At 38.8% G+C, this 17,003-nt stretch overlaps 1 protein-coding gene across 1 annotated transcript in view; it reads left to right on the forward strand.

Moving 5' to 3' along the window:
• The window catches only part of gabrb2a (gamma-aminobutyric acid type A receptor subunit beta2a), a 47,524-nt gene extending 33,739 nt beyond the window's left edge, over positions 1-13,785 (forward strand). Inside the window, exons 7-10 of the mRNA XM_079631556.1 lie at positions 713-865; positions 7,748-7,992; positions 8,432-8,572; positions 10,801-13,785. Of these exons, the coding sequence (XP_079487682.1) occupies positions 713-865; positions 7,748-7,992; positions 8,432-8,572; positions 10,801-11,145 (884 nt within the window). The 3' untranslated portion in view covers positions 11,146-13,785. The remainder of the gene's footprint in view (positions 1-712; positions 866-7,747; positions 7,993-8,431; positions 8,573-10,800) is intronic.
• Positions 13,786-17,003: the final 3,218 nt, after the last annotated feature.

Raw genomic sequence — 17,003 nt, forward strand, 5'->3', positions numbered from 1 at the left:
ACATTCTCAGACACTGCGCTTATTATTGTGACCTGTTCTGCCACCTAATATATATTTGTGGTGGCCTGTTTGTTTACTAGAGATAGACCAATGCATTGATTTATCAAATTAAAGCTCTCAGCAGTCTGCAAAGAGCAAGAAAAAGGCTGATGGTAAAAAAACTGTTTATTGATAATCTGTTTATTGGCATCACTGTTAAAAAGTTTAGGGTCAGAACAAATTTTTTTTCTTTTATTCAGCAAGAGCGCATTACATTGATCAAAAGTGACAGTAAAACATTTATTATGTTACAAAAGATTTCTCTTTAAAAAGCTTGCTATTCATCAAATAATCCTGAATTTATCCAGGTTTGCACAATAAAAATAAGCAGCAGAAATAAGTTTTTTTCAAGAAATGTTTCTTGAGCAGAAAATCATCATATTAGAATGATTTCTGACGGATCATGTGACGCTGAAAATTCAGCTTTGACATCACATGTTTAATTTTCATTGTACAATATGTTACAATACACAATATTGAACAAAATTGCTGTATTTATGATCAAATAAATGCAGCCTTGGTGAAGATAAGAGACGTCTTTACCAGTCAAAAGTTTGGTATCTATACTTATTATTAATTTTAGTGTACGATTATTGCAATTTCCAGCATCTCTAGATTTGACTATAGAGCATGAATGAAACTGTCCTTCTCTCTGTTTTTTTCTTTGGACCAGGTTCTTATCCACGCCTGTCTCTGAGTTTCAAACTCAAGAGGAACATTGGTTACTTCATCCTGCAGACCTACATGCCCTCGATCCTAATCACCATCCTGTCCTGGGTATCCTTCTGGATCAACTACGATGCTTCTGCTGCCCGTGTGGCTTTAGGTGGGACTTCTGATCAAGTGATGTGTGTTGACTAACTGCATACTCTCCATATGCGAGTTGAGTTGCTGGAGATGTTTGCTGGGCTCATGGTGACCACTCTACTACATCTTTATTCTCTATGCTCAGGGATTGGTGGTTATTTGGATTACTGGTACTTGTTTTACAGCCTCTCATTGCAGTTGAGTAATACATCAGTGACTGATTTTGCCAAGACATGTTTCTGTATCAACATCCTTGTTGGTCCTGGAACAACATTGCTATTGAGTGCTGCAGTGATGATGGTTTTTTTGTCACCCTTGTTCCCTCAACTAAAAACCAATAGGATTTTTTTTCCGTTGGCTTTTGGATTATCGCAGAAAATAAGCTCTGTGACTAACAAAAGTGTATGATTCTTACACATTTTGTTAATCATGATAATCTTCACAAATTAGCATTTTGAATTTTGAAGCTAAACATATATAAACGAACTACATCACAGTCTGATGACTTTCAGACAACTCTTTCAGTCTTTATTTAAAAAGATTTTCCATGAAAGTTTAAGGTGTAATAGTTTGTCAGAGTGTGATTATAAACATAATGAGGCTGTAAAAGCGGCTTTATTTCAGGCATTTAACTAACAACCCATTAAAAAACCCATTGACTTCGGGACGATGGAATCGGAAGTGCTAAAATGCTAACTCGTTTCTGGGATTTAGGAGTCATGCTTGCAGCACTTTTATATGAACACTTTTTTCCCCCCATTTATAGTCGATGTGGGATATTCCGATGATATCTCAGTTTTCCAGAGGTGTTCCATTTACTCCCCACTCAAAAGGTGACGTACAGGGAAACAAGAAATCAGCAGAGAATAAGTCATGATACGCATTCATTTTGCAGGTGTGAGATTTTCTGCACATTTTTTTTTACACATCTGTCTTGTCAAACACTTGCTAAATAAGTTATATCTTATAATATTGGAGCTTTGACTCAATGATTCTTTGCATTTGCTCAAATGTCACTACTGTCTGTCTACATACTCCAGAGTGGCCTCATATTTGTGTGACGTCAAGCAAGTTTAATAGTTTGAAGTTCAATAGTCAGCGTAGCCAGATTTGTAACTGACGCCATGAGGTTATAGCCGCTTCAGTTTACCAAGGACCGCCCATTTAACTCTTTCCCCGCCAGCTTTAAAAAAAAAAACAGTTGCCAGCCACCACCAGCGTTTTTGATAATTTTAATAAGTTTCATGGGCCCCAGATTTTTTTATGAATATCTGGACATGTATATCAAAAGAAAGAACACAGGCTCTGATTTAAAACAAAACACCCTTTTTTTCCATCTAACTTCATGCATTCTTTTTTTACTTGAATGTGGGTGTTTCAGCAAAAATGTGATCAAAAAGCTAAGACAACAATGTGCATAAGCAATGCTTTTATCGCTTGTTTTTGCACTTTTTTTGCCCATGTTTTGATCTGGAGATTTTCTACTCTTTCAGAAGATGCAAACAGTGCCTCCTATCGTATAACAGTATAACAGGGAACTCTAAATTGTAGTTTTTTTGTATGACGGAGAAGCATTGTCTTATAAATAATGGAAAATTCCATCAATCACGGGTAAAGAGTTAAAGGGATATTTCACTATAAAATGCAAATTATGTCATCATATACTCACCCTCAAGTTGTTTCAAACCTGTATGAATTTCTTTCTTCTGCTGAACACAAAGGAAGATATTTTGAAGAATGTCGGTAACCAGACAGTTACCAGGTCCCATTGACTGCCATAGTATTTTTTTTTCCTACTATGGCAGTCAATGGTAACAGTTAACTGTTTGGTTACTGACATTCTTCAAAATATCTTCCTTTGTGTTCAGCAGAAGAAAGAAATTCATACAGGTTTGAAACAATTTGAGGGTGAGTATATGATGACATAATTTAAATTTTAAAGTGAACTATCCCTTTAACCACTTAGGAAGAGGTTGTCTGTAAAGTGACCAAAATGTGTTTTGGTGCGGTTAAAGGTCACTTATATTCGAGTGAAACGGCTCCTCGAACAAGAAATGTAGGGAGCGGGACTTGATTTTGCCCATTGGGAATTGATTGGATGGTTGTGGTTTGCTATTGGTTGATCTGATGTGAGTGACAGGTTGTCCCGCCCTCGCGCCAGTAAACACATCATCAGAGAAGAGATATTGCTTCAAGAGGGAGGGGAAGTTATTTTGATTAAAGATGACGAGGCACATGAATTTTAAAAACAATGATGTGCTCAGATAAATCATCCATAATAAATACTGCAATATGCCACACACAAATAATTTTGATATCATGGTGGCTTAAAACGAAATAATAGTGCAACAATCTAAAAAAAAAACATGATAAATTAGTTGATGTCTGTGAAGTTTAAAAAAAAAAATCCACCTAAAACAAATAAGCTCTAATTATTTCAATGGCGTTCACTTCATTAAAAGCCATCAGACGCTCCAGGTACACGTATGTTTGAAGCACATCTCTACACATTTTAGTGTCTACAAGCAATTTTGGTGATTAAGGGTGTGTTCACACTTGCAGTTCGGTTCACTTCATTTGTTTGGTCCGGACCAAAAAAAAAAAAAACCCATTTAGTCCTGGTCCGCTAAGCGTTCACATTGGCATTTTAACACAAAACCTAAATATACCGAAACTAAAAGCATAGGGATTCATTCACAACCTGATTGGTCCTTTTTATGACGCAGATTTTGTGATGGAACTTACCGCACATCCAAAACAATGCTGTGCGCTGGGATTAATGCGCTCGTTGTATGTGCGTAGCCTACATATGATATTGTTTTGACCAGCTGAGAACTTGTGAAGAGCTTATGAGATCTACTGTGAGGAGACGCGGTTCTGATGCCTGTACCGAACTGTGATGGGCAACATAATGACTATGATGAGAAAAAACAAGCATGCTTGAGTATTCTGTCCTTTTTAGGGTCGCATCTTGTGACATCATGTCCAGTTTTTGGTTTGTTTACATGTCTTTGGTTGTTGTGTTCATATATCATTCGAACCACACCAGAGTTCGCTTGGAAGTGGACAGAGACTCCTCTTTTAAGGTTTGGTGCGCACCAGGGTTCAGATGGCGGCGTTCACACTTATTTAAATTGACAGAGCACTAACAGAGCAATCGCACCAGGGTTTAATTGAACCAAACATGTCAAGTGTGAACACGCACTAAAAATACACTCACTTTGTGAGCACTGATTTGTTTCCTGGCAAACCATTACACGCCGCCACACACCAGGCTCCCGGAAATCAGGTAGAAGTTTCCAATCAGATTTAAACTTCTGACTTTGTGTTTCCAGTTTACTGTGCATCAGGCGTTCCATGTAGGCAAGAATGTTGATCCGGGATCGACAAAGATACTGATACAGAGACATGTCTTGGCAAAATCAAGGTGACCTTAATACATCTGAACTGCTCAGAGGTTGTTCTTTCATTGCTCAAGAGACCTAAACCTACTGAGGTCCTTTGTTTCATTTATCAACTCAGATGTTTCTCCCAACATTAGTTGAGGTGAATGTAGAGAAAAATGTTTGAATGCATGATGATAGACACAGACCTTTGATACACTTGCAAATCCGAGGACAGTTTGAGACATTGGGCCCTATCTTGCACCCAGCGCAATTGACTTTGAACACCGACGCATGTATCATTCCTATTTTGCACCCGCGCACAGCAGACTTTTCCCTCCACAGACGCACGTCGGTAAATTAGGGAATGAACTTGCGCTCGCGGGGGCGGTTCAGCGCAAAGAGGAGGCGTGTTCCGGCGCAAAACTGCCCTGGTGCTATTTTCCAGTTTTAGAAAGCAATTGCGCTACTGACCAGGAAAAAAACAGTCTAAAGACAGTGGCGCGTTGCGCGTTAGTGATGTGGTATTTTAAGGGCGCGTGCTTGGCCATAATGTAGTGTGTTAACGCGCATCCACTTTGATTCTCTAATAATTATAAACAGACGCAGCAGTTTTCATTTTTGCAAATCATACATTATTACAAGGAAAAATATTAACACACGAGGGAGGTTGTGTCCGTGAAGATGTGAAAAAGATCTATCTAGATAAAAAAAAAAAAATCTAGATTAGGCTACACATTTACCCAAATTATACGCCTGTTTAACCGAAGCTAATTTGGGTGGGTTTCTTCCATCATCCCCAGTGTCACTTCTCTGTGTTTTACGGCCCTGACGAGAACGTCGCTCTCCTCGGCTGTGAACCGCTCCTGGCGTGCGGCTGGCAAACCCGCCGTTATAATAGCGATTCGCCATGGAATAAGCGCGCCGGCTCTTAAAGGAAATGTGAGATGACGCTCTGATTAGTTTATTTCACGTTACGCCCAAACCACACCTATGAATAATGAAGCTACTTCAGACCAACCCCTTTTAGATTTGCGTCGGGCGCAAGAGTCGTTTATCCGCCGGGAAAATAGCAACAGCGCCCGGATCCGCCCACAAAGTTACTTGCGCTTTGCGCTTTGACACTTGCGTTTCAGATCGTTAAAATAGGGCCCATTATCTCTTCAGAATCTCTAGAGGAGACAAAATGAGATTACTAAGATCTTTTTAAATTTCCATCTCCAAACTAGTGAGACACTGCGGTCGTGCTTTCCTTCGTGCAGTACCTGCCTGTGCTCCAAAAGAGGAAGCTCAAATTGCAAATGAAATTGTATGATGCTTGGACTCAAGTGGGTCTTAAATCTGCCTCACTCCAATGAAGATGCTGCGCTGCCAGTGCTCCCCTCCCTCCCGCTCCAAACTCTATTAGAAGCGCTCTGTAGCCTTTCCTGATCTGCGCTGATGTATTACTGCTGATTAAGCTGACAAACTTTCCTCCGGTCGGTCTTTACTGACGTGTTTTATGTCCAGGGCCATGTTCCTGCCATTATGACAAAATGGCTTCTTCTGATGTTGATACTGGGGGGGTGGGGAGACGGGAAGAATAGATCACTGATGATAGGAAGGCCGGGCCTTTTGTGTTTGGGTGAACTTGTCAGAATTAATCTGTCTGCAGTGAGGGGCATGTGACAAGGAAACACATGTCTCAACCCTGCTGTATTGTTTAAACAGAAATACAGCATCTCTATTACAGACTTGACAGCTCTTTCTCTCTCTCCTTCCTTCTCTCTCTCTCTTTTCGAAATGAATTGCTTGAGCTTTCCTCAGTGAACGTGTGCTAAAGCTTAATGTGTGAAACCAGAGATGATGCTGAGCAAATTAAACATTTGGGAATATGGGGAAAATGCTGACGAATTGTTTTTGACTAATTTGGCACATGGTTAGAGGTGAGCTTAGAGGTGGAAATCCATCATATAACTAGATTTTGACATTTTCTTAAGAAAATGTCGTTGGTGCTTGCCTGTGCAAAAGTCACCACTCACCACCATGATGGGGGTCTTGGTGGTTTTTAGCATTGCTGTGTTCTGGGTATTTGCTAGACTGTTTTAGCTTGTTGCTAGGGTGTTCTGAGTGGTTGCTAGGCAGCTGCTTACTTGCTCAAGTCAAAAGAGCCCAGTCTCAAATCTCTGGTCTATTCTGGTCTCTAGATGCCTTACCGTTATCTAAGGTTTGGGGACAGTAATATTTGTTTTTAATAAATTAATCGTTCTATTCAGCAAGGATGCATTAAATTAATCTTACAAAAAAAAGCTCTTTATTTTAACTTTCTATTCTTCAAAGAATCTATCAGGTGAATATCTTAAGTCACATGATTTGAGTAATCACTAATGTAGCGAAACATTGCGTGCCAAAATTTAGACAAGATCGAACAAACCCCTAAACTCAGGTATTAATCTTCGTCATGTAACTCGTCCCGCAATGTTCGTACCACATGAGTGCTACCTGAAATCATCCTTTATTGAAATCCATAACCCTGTGTAGGATATGAATAGTGCCACTGAACACATCTCTAGTGCCCTGTTTACAACTGGTATTAAGATGTGTTTTGTTCGATCGGATCACAAGTAGACGAGGTAGACGCATTACGTTTACACCTTGTGTTTTAATCCACATCTTTTGTCCACTTTCAACCACTTCTGTCCTGATTTCTTCGAGGAGAAGGTAAATGTAGGGCTTTTTCAGATCTTTCGATCTAATGAACGAAATAAGCTTATGCAATTTACATATGAACGCGCCCGGAGACGACAGAAAAAACATACGGAGAACATCAGCTTTCGTTTCTGCTTCGACAGCCACAAGACCAAGCCGAACGCTATGAGTGCGTGTTAGAAATCAAGCCAGATGTTTATCGCTATGAATGTGTGTTTAGAAATTCTCTCAATGGTGAGAGAACATTGTGCTCGGTAAGTTTTTCATCTTCAAACATCTGGGTCTTCTGGCGTTAAAATCTCGTCTGGCTAGCGCAATTCCTGTAATGTTAATGCAGAAGGTCAGTTAGGTGGTAAGTAGGCAGTCTTTTGTTGCTATTCAACCACATAAGCATTTACACTACGAAAGCAATCCGGTCTAATGCGTTTTCAACTACCTCTGAAAGTGCTTGAAAGTGGACAAGCTCGAATTGTTTAGACCCCGTTTACACCGTCCACTTATGATCCGATGGACCAAAACGCATCTTAATACCAGGTGTAAACAGGGCCTAAGTATATCTTAATGCTTCTCTCTGGGAGTGCTGTAGCTTGCAGCACATCGTTCAGTTTGCATTTGCATTAGCACATTGTGTTCAAGTTTATTGTTGTCAAAGTTTTCATAATGGTTTCAAGTTTGAAGATGACACATGAATAACCTCTGTAATTGCTTAGTTGGCAGCTCCTACTCAGTACTTTCTGGATAATTACGTCTCTTGTTATATAAAGCTGCAATTGACTTGAGCTTCACAGTGCTGTGCTTAATTATCCTTGAACACTTTCTTTGAACTCCAGGTATCACCACCGTGCTGACCATGACCACCATTAATACTCACTTGCGAGAGACCCTTCCCAAGATTCCCTATGTGAAAGCCATAGACATGTACCTGATGGGCTGCTTTGTCTTTGTGTTCCTGGCGCTGCTGGAGTACGCCTTCGTCAATTATATCTTCTTCGGGAGAGGCCCTCAGCGGCAGAAGAAGGCGGCGGAAAAAGCCGCCACGGCCAACAATGAGAAACTCAGAAACGACCCCAACAAGGTACTGCCGAGCTGACCGCACACACACACGCCGTGCATCATTAGGGTTTGTTGAAAAAAGGCCTCTGGTCAGTAGGTGGTCAGTTCTCTGAGGTAATATGTTGTGACTTCTATCAGTGTCCTTTCAGGGTCAGTGGTCTTTGGAGATTGCTAAAACACCGGATGTATAGCTGTATTTTTTCCACTGGCATAAGCTTGTTCACCAACCACAAGCTAATGGGCTTTTACCCTCAGAAACATGTGATGAAATATCCGGGAGATCTGCGCAGACTTTTGTTAGCTGTAAACAACAGACACGCTCGCTCACGCCGGGCCGGCCGCGTCCGAGCTCGTGGCTGGCGGAGCCTCTAGGGCTTTCCTTCTAATCTCATTGAAAGAGTTGTGTCTCTCTCTTGAGTGCGGCCGACCTCTATAACAGTGCTGATTTTGTATGCTTGCAGTGGTTGGTGGGAAGTGTAGTTCAGAGAGACGATGCTCTCTATGCCAGAATGAAACAGAGGGAAATTGACGGGTATGACTCGATGTGGGATCCGATCTTTGCGGAGGATGCAGCATTAGGACTAGGCGATCAAAGACTTAAGGTACTGAATATTTGACCTGAAGTCAAAAAAATGCAATGGCTCTGCATCGATAACCAACCAGAAGTAAACACACCCAAGCTCTTTTTGTTTGATTATGATTTCTTTGGATGACTTTCTGTTATTCCTTTAGAGTAATGATGGTAGCCATCATCATTTCCACCATTACGTTGTCCTGCCCTTTTTTCAGTTACTGTTTGCACCCGAGCCTTTTTCCCAAACGCCCATTCCTGTTTGATCGGCGAGCGTGGCGTTTTGAGCAGTACGCTTGTTAGCATAAAAGCCCATTCACACCAAGCATAATGCTAAGTTTTAATTATAGTTTATATTCTCATTATATGAGAATAGGAAAGTCAACACCACAAATATAACGATAACAACACACAGGAATATATAATTGGAATTTTTTTTTTCCAGGTGATGAACGATAAAAACATTGACATTCAATCAGAATCCAACAGACTTTAAAGAGCTCAAGCATTTAAAGAGGCAGATGGCAAAACTGCATCGTCCCTTGATGTGGATGGTAATGTAGTTATCGTTATATATTAGATGTCTCTATAGTTATCGTTCTTGGTGTGAACGGGTCTTAACTGTCTGGAAATTTAGAGGGCAGAGTTTGATTTTGGGGTCATTTTTAGCACAAAATAAGTTCTTTAAAATTTTAAAATAGCGAAGATTATTATCTATATTTAAAACCTAAGTGGCCAATTGTTAATAAACTGCAGATATATGTATATGATATAATATAATTCAAAGCAAATGAGGTATAAAATGTGACCCTGGACCACAAAACCAGTCATAAGTCGCACGGGCAATAGCCAACAATACATTGTATGGGACAAAATGATCGATTTTTCTTTTATGCCAAAAATCATTAGGATATTAAGTAAAGATCATGTTCCATGAAGATATTTTGTACATTTCCTACCTTGAATATATAAAAAATTATAATTTGTGAGTGAATGCATCACAATCACGGACATAAATGGACAACTTTAAAGGCGATTTTTCTCAATATTTAGATTTTTTTGCACCCCCAGATTCCAGATTTTCAAATAGTTGTATCTTGGCCGGATATATACTATCCTAACAAACCATACATCATTGGAAAGCTTATTTATTCAGCTTTTATATGATGTATAAATATCAATAAAAATAAAAAAATTACCAATAAGACTGGTTTTGTTGTCCAGGGTCACAAATGTTCAAATTAAGTGAAAACTTCTGTTACACCATATTTCAAATATTCTGACAAAAGTCAAAAGTGTTTTCAAGGTTATCGGTAGATTTTTTTAAACAGCACAAAGGGGAACTAACACTTAATCTGTCGAATAGGCATTACTCAGTCTCAATGAAATCAAAATGATTTGAATATACTAATAAATCGCATTCTCACTAGCCAAAGGAAACATTTGTTACTTATGTACAGTAGCATTAGCAATTAGCAAACCGCATTAGCAATGTTTACGTCTCAAGGGCAGCTTTTGCCGGATAATTTTGATGATCAGTGAGCAGCTTAAGATACAAAAATCCCTAAAATTACACTTTAAAATTAACGCTTGTAACAATCTAACAGTAAAAACAGAGTTTTCGTAGGGTTATCGTGGAAAGTGGAAGCAACCAAATGCTTTCCTTCCCGCCCCGGCCTTTCCTTTCCTCCATCTCTGCAACCTGATTCCTCACTGTTGATCTAGACTTTTGCCTTCATGTTTTTGCCTTTTTTTTATTTGCATTTATTTGGCTTATTTATATGCAGACAGAATTTTAACCATGTTATGGTTGAAATTCGGAAATAACTGGATATTATTGCCTGAAAAGCTTAATTCACAGCTTACTATGAGTGCAGTGGAACTATCGCTGATGATTAATTTACTCTATATATTTGCCAACTATGGTTGTACTGCATTCATCATAGTTTTAAAGAGACAGTCCACTTCTTTTCAACATCTAGTTCATGATACCCATCATTGTACATCATTCCAACTTATGGAAAAACAGCATTAGCCTGCGGTCTGTGATTCAAAAAGAAGACGTTCAGGAAGTAAAGGCGGCTTCCAGTTACATCAAGAGAGTTTTGAAAATGTCTTACACAGATCTCAGAAAAATGCTGGTTTTGCACATATAGTGTTGACTTATAAAGGGCTCCTTAGCATGATTTCAATAACGTGCCATTTGAAGACATTGATTGATATTTAGACCTGATTCTACAATGTTTCTTCTCTCCACAGATGACCGCTGATGATATCCGGCTGACCACGGTAGAGATGAAGAACGAAATGGGGCCGTCCGATCTGTCCAGGGGTCTTGGTGACCCGCGCAACACCATGCTAGCATACGACAGCTCTACCCTGCAGTACCGCCGGGCGGCCATGGCTCGGCAAAACTACGGCCACAGCGCCCTGGAGCGCCACGCCACCCAGAAGAAAAGCAGGCTCAGGAGACGGGCTTCCCAGCTCAAGGTCAACATCCCAGACCTGTCCGATGTCAACTCCATCGACAAGTGGTCGAGAATGATCTTCCCCACCGTTTTTTCCTTCTTCAACGTAGTTTACTGGCTTTACTACGTCCATTAAAAGGATCCGGAGAGCGGAACGGACCAAAAAAGAAAACAAAGAAGAGTAAAAAAGAGAATAAAACAATACACCTTTTGCTGATTTATTTCAAATATATAGTGGAAAGACTAAGGAAAGACAGTCAAGGTAAAAAAAAAAAAATCAGGATGGACTCTCTTTCGATTTTTTTGGACATAAACATTGAGGAAACACATCGGCGGCGTAACTGGAGAAAAAACATGCAGTACAGGGCTTGTTCCAGAGTTTCAGTATACCACTTATATTTGTCATATGTAGATTACTCTGTGGATCAAATATTTATGCTTGTCTTTGCATATATTTTAGGGATTTGTTTTTTGGGTTAGTATATGTTTACTTCGTAGCCAACTGCATCCAAGAAAGCTTTACAAACGGAGTCGGTCTTGAAAGTCTATTTTCCTATAGTTAAGCTGTATATCAGATATCTTTTAAAAGCATGCTTTGGTTTGTTTTCTTTATCTCTTGCAGAGAGCTGGAGCACAATGCATTTTCATTTTGACACTTTAAAGGTTCTTCTGTTCTTTCAAATGAGTTTGCAGGATGCAATGCAAAGACGCTGTCAGGAAGCCATACAGGGTATTTTCAAAACAGGTCCTTTTACTATTGTTTTGTTTTTCTTCTTCTTCTTCTTCTTCTTTTTGATGTTGGGCCAACAAGGAAACTCAGCCCTATTAAACCGAAGGTTTTATCTGATGCAGGGGAAATACGCACAGGCTGGGCCACGACGAAGAAGGACATATGTGCAAAGGACGGACTGACATGGACCATTACCCTGGTGGTTGGACTCACTGTCCACTCCAGCTGTGTCAACAGTACCTTGGCCGTGTAAATGCTAAACAGTCCTCATCTCTACACTGTATAAACTTTGTGTGGTGAGCCGCTGGGGAGGGGACACGGCTGTTTAACATCTCTCAAGTGTTTTTCAATACATAGGTGTATTGGACGAGGCCAGTTAACCTCAACGAAGAAAGACGCAATATATCTGTAAACCATTAACACTATCGATAGATATAAGTTGAAAACTAGTAGCTGATATTACATCATGGTAAAAAAAAAAAAAAGAAACTTTCTGATTCAATAGTTATAATATCAGATGTTAATGTTATGGTTCATTATTTAAACGTATTTTTTGGTGTATTAGATTTCTTAATGTTGAAGACTTTGGTTGAAGAAAAAAATCTTGCTTCTTAAAAATTGGGCAAAGGATCTGAATCTTTTTCAAAGGCCTCAAAGTGTACCAGTTGAATTTCAAGCAAGAAACCCATCATTGCTACTCTCAAATTTATGGTAACTATCACTTCTGTTGACTAACAATATGTGAAGGATCTGGATCATACAATCAAGGCATCTGTCAGGCAATTTTGTATAAAATCCTGTAAATTATAATGATATTTCATAATGACCTGTAAATATATATATTGTGTAATGATTGTCAACAATAATGAAAATGTATCTAAATTAAATTATTAAAGCTTAATGAAGCTTATATCTCTTAAACCATTATCTTACAGAATTTTTACTCATCGTTTAACGGCGGCTTCAGTCAGAAAGGCTTGAGCTGGAGTTACTAGATTACCAGTGTTACCCATTACAGGTAACGCGAGTTACGTAATCAGATTACTTTTTCAAGCAATGCATTACTTTTAAATTTATTTTCCCATTAATTGACTGACAGCTCTCCTGTCGTGGAGAGAAATCGTGACAGCTCTCCTGTCGTGGAGAGAAAAAGTGCAGAGGCGTTGTGTGCGCTGTGTGAACATGCTGGTTTTACAGCTAAATGTGGACATGCATTTACTCATCTCACTTGCACAAAAACAGATTCAGTATTCCTCAATATGAGAAAAAAATGTGAAATGCAATCTCAGATTATTACGCAAACCTGCTGTAATTAAATGTTAAATAACACAAATATACTTTATGTATTTAATCTCACTTTATTAACCAACGTCTTTGCTGCTGAACTTCGATGATCCAATTCAACCGTACTAAAAGGCTAAAATGACTAGTTATACAATACTCTCCAGCATCCTATTCTTCTGTGACTTTTTGTATGAAAAGGCCTTTACATTTTCCAAAAATATAACTTTTTTTGGTAATAAATAACATACAAGCAAGCAGAGTCCAGGTGAGAAAAGGTAACTCAAATGTAACATATTACTTTCTATAAAAAGTAACTAACTATTAGTTACTTTTTCAGGGAGTAGTGCAATATTGTAATGCATTACTTTTAAAAGTAACAATCCCCAAAAGTGCTAGTTTACTAATAGTGCACACTATATATTGTATACTGCCTACTATTTTTCTTTTTACAGTTGACAGTATACAACTATAAATATTTCAACATTGTATTCTTCATTGTTGTCACTTGACCTCTTCACATTGCACATTGAGTGGTGTCTAGATATCATATCATTATTTAGCATTTTCAATTGAATTATGATTCATTAAAATAAAACAATTTAGCATTTTTATTTTTTATTTACAGTTTTTTTTTCATGCCGTTTTTTTGGTCATATTCAAGTCTTTCCTTAACGACATGTTAAAATCACAGTTGTAATTATTTCTGGTCACACTAAATATGTAATTATTTCATTTGTCACACTAAAAAGGAAAGTCAAGTTGAGTACTTTGCATTTTTCTGTTGTGTACTATGCGTTTTGGCGGATGTAAGGGTATTCAATGCATACACATGTACTTTAGAAATAGTATGAGTATTATGGTAGTGTACTATTCTGAACATATCCACCAGCTCATTAGATTAAGCAGAAGAACAATATTGAATTTGTTCTCAGTCATGTTGTGCGTTTAATCCCATTGTAGGCCAGTTGGGACGTGTACATGATTACGTTGCTCACAGTTCATTATCTCTGGTTTGTTTGAAATATGGATTCTGCTAACACAGCACAGGACTAATATCTTTATGGATCCCTGGAAAATGATGAGCACTTTAATAACTTTGGAAGATTTTCAATAGCCCTTCAATGTGCGTTGACGTATTACGCTTAAATTACCATAAATCCATGCGAGCTCCATACAAAGGAGAGGAGAAGATTAAGATGTGTTATTGTCGCCAGGTGATTGAGAGACTGGGGTGTGTGTGTGTGCTTCAGGAGCGAGTGGAGTGGGGTGTTGTGCTCACGCTATGACTGACTGGGTGCCAGAATGCATAATGGACGAAAACACTCCTCTGATAGACAGAGAGGGGGGGAAATGCAGTTCTCATGGGCAATGGAGGCTGCCACAGGGGACATTAAGGCAGAAAGGCATGAACGTTTCAGTACACTATGGACTCAGTGTAAAAGAATGGCCCTGTAGGCCAAAGGAGCAACGAAATGAAAGCTAGGCGGAAATAGAGATCAGAAATAAAGATTTTTCACCTCAACAGAACCCTTACTGACTCACAAACATGCATGATTTTTTTAAATGGTGATTTCCAGGCTAAAAAGTCAAGGGAATGTCTATAGTGAATATACATAGTTATGCTTATAGCTTTAAATAATTATTTTGTTTTACAGTAATGGATATCTAATACCTTTTTGTGAAAGGAATCACTGTTTATATGTTTTTATTATCAATTTATTCTCTCAGTGCTTGTTTGGCATGGTAATGGATATGACAATGTTGAAATGTTTGGTCTTGGCTGAATAGATCTGCTACGCTGCTGCTACTGTTATTGCTGCTGCTGTTGTTTATTGCTGCTGCAGAGCAAGTTCGGGACTTGCTACTGCCAATAGATGCACGACACATTGCTGTGTGAGCAAGTAAGACATGCTACTGCTGTACAATATACTGTAGCATCCATAAATTACCCGTAGCAGATCTATACAGGTGGAGCTGGGGACGGTGGAGGGTTTCTGAAAGTGTAGAAAGTATCTGAAGCGAGCTCATTGGCTGCGGATACAGCAGGAACCAATCAGCTGTGCCCTATAGCGAATTATGCGATTACAAGCAGATTGAGTTAAAGGAGAACTTGGCAACTTTTTTAACTTAATAAAACTGTCTAGAAATCATTTGGATAGTTAAACAACCTGTTCTGGTGATGTTGGTGACTTTCCCCAGTGTTCCCAGGCGGAAAACCAACCGTGCAACTTGGGGACTACCGTCCCGGCAAGATAGAAATTGGACGTCTCGTGAGAAGCGAGAACGAGCGAGAAACACGAACTGCTTTAAAGTTGATAACCGAATACAAAATGTACATGTCAATGTTCTATTCTACATGTCTGTGTATGATGTATTCCCACCTCGGTAGACATAGCTCCACATGATAAAGTTGGCTTTCTCCGATCATAACAAATGCACATGAGCAGCGGTTGAAAGGGGGAGGAGGGTGCCGCAAGTGAGTTTTTTACGACAGTGTTGTGAAATATACGCCCCACAGCTGTAGGGGGAGCTCGTGGGGAAAACATGCGACAACAAAAGTGAAAATCAGCGTAGAAATGACTAGAGTTGCCGAGTTCTGCTTTAAGGACCGATCAGCCTGCGCCATCTAGAGTTTCATGACAGAACTTTGTTTTTGTTTTGAAACTATGAATATGCTCACTTAAAAAAAAAAGTGTAAAATGTCCAGATTGTACAATGTTAACAACCCTTGCTATATATATATATATATATATATATATATATATATATATATATATATATATATATTTACTTTGAAACTTCACTCTGAAATTTCTAGATTTTTTTTTACAATTATTACAAAGAAATTACATTTTCAAGTAGGCTAGAAAGACTTAAAAAGTATTCCAATGATCTTTGTTTTGTTTACGACTCACTGAAAATCAGTTTTTACAGTGTATTTCCGTATTCAGTCATCCGTGGTTTTACTCCTGAGGATTAAATTCCTCTGTCTTAATAGCCCTGAAGCTAACTATGTTAAAGAACTCCACCTGCACAAAGCAGACACACAGCCATACTCAATGTCAAGTGTAGTTGCCATGGAGATATCTCTGCCAGGAAGTGAGAGAACAAGCTGGCTGTCTTAAAGACAGGGTTGCACGTTCACCCCTAGAGTTGGCAGTCAGTGTGACGGGAGCTGCGGTAATTAAATAGTAAAAGTCTGCACACGGGCCAGCGAGAGGAAGACTGTCACGTCTGAACCGCTGCCACAGCGGGACCATCATCACAGACTGTGCTCAGATGACTTAGTCTTCTCAAAACACAGCATTTTAGTCAAAGTCGCTGATGTGACTTCTGTGACTTTCTCTTTAATATCTCAATTGTGTCTCTTAGAAAGTAATGATTCTCCTGCTTCTCATATTTTTTCACCAGAGAAAAGATCCCATTAATCTCCCACTAGTCTAGTGATTTATATTTCATACAGTGTGCAAAAAGAGACCCAGGTTTAAGCCCTGAGCAGATATATATTATTTTTAATAAACCAAGCAAAATATCAGCTGAACTTGGCAGCCAGCATTATTATTTAAAATGGCAGATTTAACACTTTGTCCGGTAATAACTATGTTTGTTTTCCATGAGAACAAGTAATCTAGACCCATACTAATAATAATATATACATACCGTTCAAAAGTCTGCCGCTTTTCTGTAATTCATTCATTCAAATAAATGCAGTCTTACCACACTACTTTATCTCTTGTGTCTGATTCAAAGTGGACAGAAAGCTAGATCTAACGAGCCATAACTGATGAAAATAACCATAAATTTGCTTCCTTCTGGTCAAATATTAAACAGAGCAATGTCAGAGTCAACAGTATTCACACAGGGTAAGTGTGGGGTTCAAAATAATCAAATATATTTGAAAATGAACAAAGACATTGTTTCAATCCCCTCTATTTCTTACCAAAAGGACCATTTGGAATTCCTAAAAACAAAGAGGAGTT

The sequence above is a fragment of the Phoxinus phoxinus genome (assembly GCF_949152265.1).
Source record: "Phoxinus phoxinus genome assembly, chromosome: 12".
Lineage (NCBI taxonomy): Eukaryota > Metazoa > Chordata > Actinopteri > Cypriniformes > Leuciscidae > Phoxinus > Phoxinus phoxinus.